This window comes from Conger conger, chromosome 2 (genome assembly GCF_963514075.1).
Source record: "Conger conger chromosome 2, fConCon1.1, whole genome shotgun sequence".
NCBI classification, from domain to species: Eukaryota; Metazoa; Chordata; class Actinopteri; order Anguilliformes; family Congridae; genus Conger; species Conger conger.
Window position 1 is genome coordinate 22577979 of NC_083761.1, and position 12260 is coordinate 22590238.

Genomic DNA, 12260 nt, shown 5'->3' on the forward strand with positions numbered 1-12260 from the left:
GAGAGAACTGCAGAAGCTTGGTTTAAAAAAGGTCCTGAGGTATTTTGGACAAGTTGCTAACAGTCCACACTAAACTAATCATTTTATGTTTTATGTTTGCTGCTGCAGTAGTATCCCCTCCACACCCTATGTTTTTGTGTGTGTGTGTGTGTGTGTGTGTGTGTGCATGTAAGTGCCTGCTTTCATGTATGAATGTCACAAGTGAAAACTAAGGAAGAGACCGAAAGCCGTCATCATCTTTTTGCCAATAGAGCCACCACAGGTGTAAGAAGGTGCTGAAGGCATTCATTAATGACAAGGGAAGCCCTTAACTTCAGTTTCAATGAAACGGCTGGTTTGTTTCTGTTCAAAAAGAGGAATAGCTGCAGGTGACAGATCTCATTAGTGAGAGTCAGAGCTGACACCTCCTAATCGATGAAATGTGAAGAAAATGTGTTTCCCAAGAATTCCATGCTTTCAGTATTCACTGCAGTAGCTGCTCATGCATGGGCTTGAAATAGAATCAGAAGTCCCAACTTTAAGATTTACCATCGGCCTCAGCCTTCTTTATTTATTCTTATCTGAAATCAAGAAATAAAAATCCCAAATTTAAAACTTACTTTTAATTGTATCAGGCTGTGGCGTTCTATACCTGCATATTATGCTTACCTTTTTTTTTTTAATGATACAACCACTATGATATGTAAGTTTTACAATTATTTCCCATCCAGTATATTTGATGGAAGGTATGTTGGCATGTTATGGTTGATTCCCTCGCCATCTGTGTGTAGGGATGTTATGCACTTGCACTCTGCCTGGCAAGTTTGAATCTGTTGCAGTGTGTATTGCCCAAATTGTGCTTGGTGGTATGTATTCTTTTTGTATCCACTACCTGATTTATGATGCTCAACAACTATCTGACAGTTCTTTGGCTTTCCCCATGGTGATGGATGACAAAGGGATTTTGCATGCAGATTTAACTTTGATTTTATTTAAAAGAATCTCTAGGGCTGCCAACGATTTTGTCACCTACTGCATGTTTTTGGAAAATATATAGTCCCCCCAGTTCAGAGCACCATAACATTTAGGACAAATGGCTTCACAGGTGTTTCAGGTGTTTCACTAATTACCTGAGGAATTTTCAGTATCTAGTCTTGATTCTTGGCTTTAGATTGTCGTTGGAGTTTGTTATTGCTATTTGTCAGGACTAGAGCTGTGCCAATGAAAGTCAAGGAAGCCATTATGAGACTAAGAAATAAGAAAAAAAAAGAAACATATGCAAAACAATAGGCCTACCAAAATAAACTGTGTAAACTTTACTTTTCATTATTATCATTTGAGATTAGTTACGGTAGGCAACTGTACATAAGTGCTTATAGTGTTTATTCATATAAGCACTGAACCATACTTCCCTCTAGGGTTTTCAGCGCACTTGACCCTGATTAAGATTTGCACTTTATTGTACATCGCTCTAGATAAGAGCGTCTGCCAAATGCATATAATGTAATGTGATGTAATGGTAGCACAAAATTTAGGGGCACTAAAGAAACTGAATTCTACCCAAACCTGGTCGGCCCATTTGTTATCCAATTACTATTATCTTTCACCTTCCACTGACATTCAGTAGACATGCATGTTAATAATATTCATGTAAATGTATATGTAATATGCTTTTAAACATCGTTATACTTAGCAGATGAGCAGAACCAAAAATCAAGCTCAAAGTATTAGGATGTAACACAGAAAGTAAGTTGGTGATGGATGACGTGGGCTTAAGTGTGCATCCCAGATACAGATCACACCATGTTTACAATGAAATTTGAAATTGTGGTAAAATAAATGCTTGTTTTTTCAGTCACCCTGCTAGCTTTTGCGAGCAAATGTTTCTCTTGTATATGACAGCTGAAAATTGGCACACTGCTGTGAAATGAAATTATGCTCTACTTACAATGCACATAGTAGCCTACCTCGAAACCAGAGCTGCGCTGTTACTGAAATAGACTGCCAACAGCCATATCATGTCACTGGAAAATTATGGTTTGATTATTTTAAATGAATTTTTACAACTATTTTCCTTCATTTATATTTCTCTACAGTGAATTGACTATGCCTTCACTATGCATAGAATGAACCCAATACATGTCTTCCAAATAAAGTTATAGAGATTATGTTGTCATGGTACTTCTCCTCAGCACAGATAAATTTACAGGCAGATTCAGACTTCAATTTATTTATTCCAAGTTTACTTCAAACAGTAAAACAAGCCAACAAACTTTCATGGGCGAAAGGAACAATGGGAAAATCCCAGAGAACAGAGCAAGGGGGAGCTTCATTGATTTAGATAAGTACTAGTGAGGCTGGATTAGAATAGTCATAGCCGATCCCAGAACAGTGGGGTGAAAACTGCCACTTGTTCCCGATCATTGTGATGAAAACAATCACTGATTCCAGATCAGTGTGATGAAGACCACCGCTGATGTGGGATCAGTGAGATAAAGGCCATCATTGATTTAGGATCAAAGAGATAAATACCAACATTGATTTGGGATTAGAGAGATAAAGACCATCACTGATTTTGGATCAGTGCAATGGGGAGCCTGGTGTGACTCTATGAGAGGACCTGGGATCATGGAGACACAGTGCATCTGTAGGGAAGGCCAAATGCGTCACACTGGCCCCTCAACTGGGTCCTGACTGCAAGTCGTGGAGGAGGAGGTGGAATAGCCAACACTGCCTGCTGAGGTTAACACAAAGCAACTTTCGAGCTGCTAGTTGTTTTCTAGTTTCATAATCATGTTTCTCATTCATTAACGGTGCTTTTATTCAAATAGGTGCAGGGTTATTTTGTGTTACTCTAACTGCATTGTAAAGTGTCAGCCATCCCACTTTCTCCTCTATGACTTACTGTCACTCAGTGGATAGTTATGTTCACGCATTTCATGCCTCTCTCTTTGTCTCTTCTTCCCTCTGGGGTGGGATCAGTGATGTTCTGGACAGGGGAGATCTAATCTTATGTAAATATGCATCTTTGATGCTTCCTACTCAGAAGCTACACAGAACAGTTGGTGTAGTCTCAATGACTGACAGATTGAGTACAGAATCAAACAGTCTCGCTTAGAAGGTGCATATGAGGATTCGGACCATGTTTAGCAGATGGCGGTACCATTTGTCCATTTCAGAAACACCCCCATCCCCCCACAGGAAATATCACAAGAAAACTGTTTGTTGGACAAATCTCTGAGAATCGGTTAATGCAGTTTAATACTGTGCAAACTTTGGATTTATCTATGATTCTTCTGAATCACTTGGTGAAGCAAAGTTGATCTTGTAAAATCCAGCCTCACTTGACCCAACCAGCTCCCAGTAATTTACAATGACCAATGCCCACTTAAAACAACTTGCTATTCATCCATAGCCGTTAACATGAAAATCAGTTTTTCAAGATTTTTTGTCAGTTCACAATTTTACAGGTCCAAGTGCAAAGAAGGGGGTAAAGATATAATCTTTAAAAAAAATAATAATATTGTTTTACTATTGTTAACATAGCACCCTTTTGTGTTCCAAAAGGCAATGCAACTCCTAGTGATGGCAATGGTCCTGCTAGAAACAAAATGGAGCTCAAGAAGCAGATTTTATGTGACTGGCAACCATCTGTAAGGGAGGTCAGTACAACATATTGTGTAAGGCTTTGAAGGAGGCTCAGTATTTGTTCTAAGTGCTTTTCTCAGTGTGGCTCTACTACTCTACTACTAGCAATATAACAGTAGACACAGACTGGCCTGCAATGATGAAAGGTTCTGAGCAATTGTTGTTTTATCCTTTCTTTGGTCAGTCATGCCCACCCACCTCATCCATAGACCCTAAAGGAACAGGACTGGTTTCTGATAGAGTTTCTAAACTCATCCAAAATATGCAGCAGTCAAGAAATCTAAAGAATTCTGCTGGGTGCACAAAGCAATGACTTTACATAATCATCGAATCCATTCAGTTATCTTACAGTAGTAGGACAGGCAGAGAACAAGCATAAGAACATTTCCACCTGCCCATGATGGAGGTAACCTGCTGCAAGGGGACAAAAAATCCTGAGCGTATGTTTGGAGGAGGAAGAGTTTCAGCTGAGAAATGTTCAGTTATAAATAGATCCATAGTCTATCCAAAAGTCCAAATCTTATAGGAATAAGTAGAGTAAAGAATTAGCGGAACAGGCAGAGAGGGGCATTAGAGAACAGGGTGTACGGAGCCGGGGCCAGTCAGTCGAGGAACTCGGCCGAGAGGCTCCGCGTGCAGCGGTTGGAGCGAAACCGTAGCTCGTGGTAACACTGCACGAAGCTGTGGTAGATGAAGGTGATGGGCAGCGCCAGCAGGACGATGCCGCTGACCACGCACACGCCGCCAAGCACCCGGCCGGGCATGGTGATGGGGTACATGTCTCCATAGCCGACGGTCGTCATGGAGATAATAACCCACCAGCAGGCGGCCGGGATGCTGGCGTAGTCCTCATTGCTGGCCTCCAGGTCCAGGCCGTGCTCCAGCAGCTGGGCCAGGGCGCTGAAGATGGCCATGGCCACGCAGACGAACACCAGCAGCATGACCATCTCGCGGTAGCACCTCTTCAGCGTCAGGCCCAACGTCTGCAGGCCCAGGAAGTGGCGGGCCAGCTTGATCAGCCAGAAGATGCGCATCATGCGCAGCACGCGCAGGGTGACGCCGGCCCGCTGCAGCTGCGGGTTCTCGCCCGTCAGCACGGTCATCACCACGGAGACGTAGTAGGGCGTGATGGCCAGCAGGTCGATGATGTTGAGCGGCCGCCGCACGAACTCGCACTTGTCCCTGGACACTATGAAGCGGACGATGCACTCCGCCGTGAACCAGCCGATGCACACTGCCTCGATGATCCTGTGAACGTGTGGCCAGGGTGGGGGGTGGGGGTGGGGCGGGGGTGTGATGACAAAATAGACTTCACTAAGAGCAGACATGTATCTCTCAAGTCTGTACAGTGCTGTGAAAAAGTATTTGTCCCCTTCCTGATTTCCTCTACTGTCTTGTATTTTCCACACAGAATGGTTTCAGACCTTTAGACAACATGTTATTAAAGAATATAACATTAAAGAAGGGGAACCTGAGTAAACAAAAAACATTTTTTTTAATTACTATTTCATTTCTTTCATGAAGAAAGTTATCAAATATCCAAATCACCCCTGTGAAAAAATAATTACCCCCTTTATCTTAAAAACTGGTTGCACCACTTTTAGCAGCAACAAGTGTGATCGAACACTATCTCGAATTTGATATTAGTCTTTCACATCACTGTGAAGGTATTTTACCTGACTTTTTATAAGTTTGGTATGTCATGATGAAAGGAAACTGCATGATAAAAAACTGTATGATAGGAATATATATATATCAGTCTGGAAAGGGTTAGAAAGCCATTTATAAGGCTCTGGGACTCCACTGAACGACAGTGAGAGCCATTATCTCCAAATGGAGAACCATTGGAACAGTGGTGAATATTCCCAGCAGTGGCTGGCCTGCCAAAATTCCTCCAAGGGCACAGTGACAACTAATCCAGGAAGTCACACATGATCCCAGAAGAACATCCATCCTGCAAGCCTCTCTTACCTCAGCTTCATCATATCAGTGTTCATGACGCTGCAATAAGAAAGAGACTGGGAAAAAAGTGGAAACAACTGGAAACAACCGAGATAAACATCAATACTCATCTCACAATTGCAGAAAACCCAGATGATCCCCAAGCCTTTTGTGATAATGTTCTATGGACAGATGAGTCAAGTGAACTTGAGTGGAACTTTTTGAATGATACGGGTCCCATGTCTGATGTAAGGTGGATACAGCATTTCACAGTAAAAACATCATACTAAAAGTCAGACATCGTGGTAGTGTGATGGTGTCTGGATTCTTTGATATCTCAGGTCCTTGACAGTTTAACATTATTGAAGGAACTGTGAATTCTGCTCTGTACCAGAAAATTATCAAGGAGAATGTCTGGTCATCTGTGCATGAGCTGAAGTTGAAGTGTAATTGAGTTCTGTAACAAGACAATAATACAAAACACAAAGGCAATCTAATTGACTGAAAATAATCAAAATTAAGGATGCTGTGGTAGAACCTGAAAAGAGTAGTTCATTCTCAAAAAACAATGTCTTCATTAAAGCAGAAGCATGGGTAAAAACTCAAAGTGATGTGAAAGACTGATATCAAATTATAAATGTGGTGAAACCAGTTACTAAATTTAAGGGGGCAACTTTTTCACAGGGGTAGCATTAACATTTTTAATGAAATCAGTGAAACAATAATTTACATTTTTGTATTTTATGTTTACTCGAATATTATATTTTGTCTGAAGATCAGAAACCAACTATCAAAATGAAAAAATCTGAAAAATCAGGAAGGGGGCAAATACTTTTTCATGGCACTGTACATCCTCAGTCAGCAGCATAGATAGCAAACCACCTAACCACCTACAGTATACCATCTTAAATCGACCCCTTCCCTTTCACAGAGAATTGCTTGTGTCAGGCAAACCATGCCTTACTTACAGTACTGTAGGTGTTTTATGGCCCTGTAGACATGCAATGGCTTCACCCCGTAAGGGCTTGACTTTTTAAAATCAGATTCTGAGTACTGACCAAGTCTCTGGACCTTACGGGGTAAAAGGAGGGGAAAGGAGCTTGTAGATGCTCAATTCATGGGTTTCACTCATGTGACATTATTGTGTCTGCTATTATGGGGAATTAGTGGGCCTTGTTCAATGCAGAGGCACCTTTATGGTAAAAAGAATACATTTCATATGTGTGCTGTATCTAGTTCTGATTGAGCTTTTGACACCGCTGAAACATTGCTTAAGCCTGTTGGCCTGGTCTGCACCAGTCTTTGTGTAAATTTGTTTGTGTGAGCAATGTTTAGGTACATGTGTAAAGTAAATCATTGATAGTTAGTTAATAAGGTTTTGGTAGCAGCAATAAAAATCAGTCTTGATTGTCTTTTTGTGACAATCAAGGTTCTTTGGTACTGTAATTGATCAAATGTTAACCAATCTTTCCTTTTCCGATACGACAGTCCTGTAGCAGATGGAAAGCACTGATGAATTTTGGTCCCCAAAGTTAATGTGACATCACGTGAAACCCATGAATACATATTTGGGAGCTCTTGGCTGGGGGTTTGTAAATTGTCATTAGCTGAGATGACATGCAAAGTTTCAGGTTGGAGCCACAGCCCAAGCATATCACCTGCGTTAAGAAAAAAACATTTTACTGTATGGTAACTGAAGAAGACACCCACCATTTTGTTTTTCTTTTGCTTTTCTGGGTCAGGTTCACTCAAACCCTCCCAATGGAAACCCCAGAGCCTACTGCATATCTGACTGCCTGCTAATCATCACAGTGATTGAGCAGTTCGAGCACAACTGCAGGGCATGGTGCAAGGACATCTGGGCACGTGCAAGGAATTGGAGAACGATGGCGATACAAAGATAGGGTGGAGAGCTACTACGGGATGGGAGGAATGAGGAGCTGCAATCTGCCAAAAATGCCAGAGAGTCAGTGTTGGCACCCCTTAGAGACCTGACTGACTAACCCAGTTAAGAACCAGTGACACATATTACTTCCACAACGCACACACCAACAAGCTTATAGTGTGTGTTGCAGGACGGGCATTCATTTTAGACTAAATAATTCTAAATCTAAATGTTTCATTAGATTATTGATTCGATCAATGGCACTAAAAGTTTTATACCCCTCGGATACATGATTCAGTGGTGTTTTCAGTGTCTTACACTCTCTGCCTATATATAGAGATAACCTTACATTCTGACTTACTTTGTCAGAATGTATGTGTGTGTGCCTCACATAAAGAATCCATGCATATACTGTATGTAATGGCCACTGCATCCTATGTGCTAAGATACACAGTCTATAGCGTGAGGTTGCCAAACCAACATCCCAGACATTTGTGGCTTCATGCTGCACCCCATTACCAAAACAGACCTTTCTGTGAAAACCAGTCCAGCCACTCACCAGCCTCAAGTCCCGAGGCTGTGCTGTGATTGGCTGAGAAGTGCTAAGGTCACTCCTACCTGGCCCCTGCACACATATCCTCTCAATGGAATATCATTATAGCATCACTGTGCCTACCTGCGGCCAGGCCACATGTTATGATAGGGAAGGAACAGACATACAGATTCAAACAAACTTCACAGAAATATATTAATAAGATAGATGCATAGTATTTCATGAGGGGGCATATGTGTGTGGTTTATGTACACTTCGTTTATGTTCCTTTTAATATGGGCAATTATTTGATGACAAAGTTGAGATTTTCTTATGTATTTAATGTTGTCCCACAATGAAGTTATGACATGAGGTACACTTCTTTCAAAGTGTCATGAATGCATGAATTGGAATGGAATAGAAAGTGCTCCACTTAAAATGATGGAGGCTTTGCTCTGCTGTTCTTTGTTGTATTTCAACAGATCAACAATTTCAGATGATTCAGTCTTAGGGATTCTCATTACTCAAGGATGTAAGTTGTCCTTGATAAGAGTGGCTATCAAGTAGGCAAATAATAAATAAATAAATAAATAAATAAGCTTGCATCTCTGCTGAACCTCTTTGCATGCATTCGACCCCTGCCTGTCTGATCCGCCTGTCATTTAATAAAGACATCTATTCAGCCTACTTCTGGGTTGTGATTGGTTCTTTGGTCCTGGCACCTGATCATTTATGTGATTTTCCGGGTTTCTTGACCGAAATCTGTGTTCAGCCTAGGTTTTAACTATGTATATCATACACAGTACAGTTCATACTATAATTATTTGAACAGTGTTTTGGCTCTAGGCGGCACGGATGGCGCAGTGGGTAGCACTGCCGCCTCACAGCAAGGAGGTCCTGGGTTCGAATCCCCGTCGGCCGGGGCCTCTCTGTGCGGAGTTTGCATGTTCTCCCCGTGTCTGCGTGGGTTTCCTCCGGGTACTCCGGTTTCCTCCCACAGTCCAAAGACATGCAGGTTAGGCTGATTGGAGAGTCTAAATTGCCCGTAGGTATGAGTGTGTGAGTGAATGGTGTGTGTGCCCTGCGATGGACTGGCGACCTGTCCAGGGTGTATTCCTGCCTTTCGCCCAATGTATGCTGGGATAGGCTCCAGCCCCCCTGCGACCCTGTTCAGGATAAGCGGGTTCAGATAATGGATGGATGGATGGATGTTTTGGCTCTGTACTCCAGGACATTGAATTTGAAATAAAACAATGACTATAAAGTGCAGACTTAAGTGAGGGTTTTAACATTCATATTGGGTGACCAGTGTAGGAATTGTAGCCCTTTATACATAGTCCCCTACACATTTTTAGGGGACCAACTTAATTGGACAATTGGATACTCAAATATTTCTTGGACAGTTTCATCATTAGTTTATGCACACAAGAGCAAGCAAATGGTCTACAGTTGATTATTGGAGTGTCATCTGAATCTGGAGTCTGTTGTTGTCTCTCAACATGAGGACCAAAGAAGTGTCAATGCCAGTAAAGCCTTCATTAGGCTGAAAATCACAATAAATCAATGAGGTAAAATAATTAGGTATGTCATAATGAACTGTTTGGTACATTGTTATTTATGTATGGCTGCAACTGGAACTGGCTCACTTGTGTTCATTGACGATGTCACTGCTAATGGCAGCAGCAGGATGAATGGTCAAATATACATAAACATCTTGTCTGCTCAGATCCGAGCAAACGCATCAACACTGATGGGACGACACTTCATCAACAGGACAATGATCCAAAACAAACAGCCAAAGCAACTTCGGGCAGTCATTGATTGCAAAGGATTTGCAATTAAATATTAAATATGACTTTATTTCAGTTTGTGTTCATTTGTCCAATTACTTTCGGTCCGCTAAAATTGGAAGGTGTTTTACGCCAACTGTTTGCTGGAGTACATCACCTGTATTCCGAATTATACTTCACAATGCTTCAACAGTTGTAATCTTTGTGGGGCATATAGACATATATTCTCCATTTATTAAAATAAAATGTAATGTATCCAAATATGATTCAACAGTGACAGGCGGCGGGTCCTGGTCACAGTTTGACTATTGTAATAAATCCTCGAATTCACTTAAGATACAGATTCGAAATTGTAAATACTATCGGGTCCAGCACCTTGGACAGAAATCCTGGCGCAAAAGATGTCAGCCAGATTCATGGTGACCACGAACGCAAAATCCAGAATGCGCCTCTTTCATGTCAATTGTTTGTACATTAAAATGAAGAAAATACGCGGAAATAATGCAGATACACGAAAAAGAAAATCTATGTTTTGACTCGAGCTGGTTCTTCGTTTAGACCTGAGGAATACCCGTGCTGAAAAGATTGTTTTTTTTGTGATGAGTAGCCAAAAGTAGTTTTTTCTGTGCGCAGTAATAATAGTATGCGACCTGTATTTCAGTTTTTCATGTATTTGTATGTACAGCTAAGACCCATTTGTGTCCCCTACAGGGGACACGAGCCTCTGGTCTTAAACTCAATGGTGCTTTCCTTCTGAGTCGGGGAATGATCGTTGTCTACGCGTGCTCGCATAGCCATTCAATTACACGTTTCTTGTCGGTCTAAAAAAGGCCTCATTTGCAGTAATAAAATTGATGAATACTGGACATAGTACATTATCAATGCAACTATGATATTGTCAGGAACAACCGTTCAATCCTTCCTTGTATCGATAAGCAGGATTGTTTGAACTCTAAACAAATCTGACAATCCATTCGTATGTGTTTCTTTCAGAATATTCGTCAAAACGTACAAAGCCTAATTAGTGCGCGCAAAAAGACTTAAATAAGAAAACAATTATCATGGGAAATAAATAGCCTAGCCTGTGCCATGTCCCCTCGCAGTGGAACAGTCTGTAGAACTGTTTGTGTGCTGAAAAATAAGGACAAAACAGTTTGAGACTTCAACATAAACACAGGACAAAAGAACATTTGACAGCCGACAACTATACATTCATGATAATAAATGATAATAAATGCATTTACTTCCTAAAACTATGTAAATGCAGCCTAACATTTTGAACACTTGGAACGTGTCACTTAAGGGGAATAATTATTAATCTCCCAACAATTACTCTATAAAATGTTCTCTCTCCTTGCCTCTCAGACACACAAACAAACGCACATGCATGCGAAGGTACAACGCATACACACACACCATTTTATCTGTCGACATTACGTTTTGCCAATTTGCCAAATAAAATGGGAAGGAACGTGGAAGAAAGAAAGAAGGCTCCACACTCCCTGTGTACCTGTGCTCCTCGGCGCTGTTGTTCTTGGCAGTGTCCCAGTCCGGTAGTGTACTTGCACACAATATCACCATGGACATTATCACAAAAATGACGGAGACAGATGCCAGTATCTGTGCGGCCACAGACGACGTGGGCTCCTCGAAAGTTCTCCGCATCCTCTCCAGCCACTTCGCACTGCCTCTTTCAGTGCCTGTTGAATTATCCAGATCATCGTCGTCTCTCAACTCCTGCTCGGTTTTGATATCCTCCTCTGAAAAGTAGGTGTAAGTGTCGGACATCCTATCGTCCAGGCGACGCTGACAGCAAAACTCCAAATGCGAGCTCTCAAGTCCCCAGTATATCATTTCGTTGTAGAAGGACAGCTCACACATCTGCGGCACGAATCTCAGCTTGCCTGACTTTACGTACAGCATGATAAACACAAAGGCTTCCGAATGCCTATCAAAGAAAAATTCGTTTCTCTCCCGGTCGTAATCATCACAGACTTCCAGTACCTCTTTCTCTGAAGCACAGTTGTGCAACCGACTGACCCTCCTCAGAGGAAAATCTTTTATTACATCCTTGGGGAAGGCGTATTTTGTGCCTCCCACGTTCAGGATGCAAATACTCTTCCCAAACTTCATTTTGGAGCTGTCATGTGTCCTGAACGCCCCCACGGTGATTTACGCAAAGCAGAAACAGAGGGGACTCTTGTATATCGATGTGCAAATAACCATAACGCACCCCCTCTCCAAGTTCAGTTTCAGGTTACCCATGTGTGCTTCCCAAGATGCCGTGATCACTGGTTCCGTTCGTGAGAAGTAACGCAACATTTACAGGTCCAAGAGAGGCACTTTCCAACCAGCCACACAGCACTGTCGTCACATAGCGGGTTTTCCGCTCATACTGTACGTCTGGGTTGTAGCTCTGCTCACTCTTTGTCCAACTCAGAGCTCCAGCTAGAGAGGGCAGTTCCCTCCAGTGATGTCACACAGA

At 41.9% G+C, this 12260-nt stretch overlaps 1 protein-coding gene across 1 annotated transcript; it reads right to left on the minus strand.

Annotated features, from left to right (window-relative positions):
• Positions 1-2193: 2193 nt before the first annotated feature.
• Positions 2194-11908, minus strand: LOC133122477 (potassium voltage-gated channel subfamily G member 3-like). Its single transcript, XM_061232462.1, has 2 exons — positions 11286-11908; positions 2194-4875 (listed from the first exon to the last, which is right to left on the minus strand). Exons 1-2 carry the CDS (start codon positions 11906-11908, stop codon positions 4230-4232), a joined length of 1269 nt encoding a protein of 422 aa, XP_061088446.1. The 3' UTR covers positions 2194-4229.
• Positions 11909-12260: the final 352 nt, after the last annotated feature.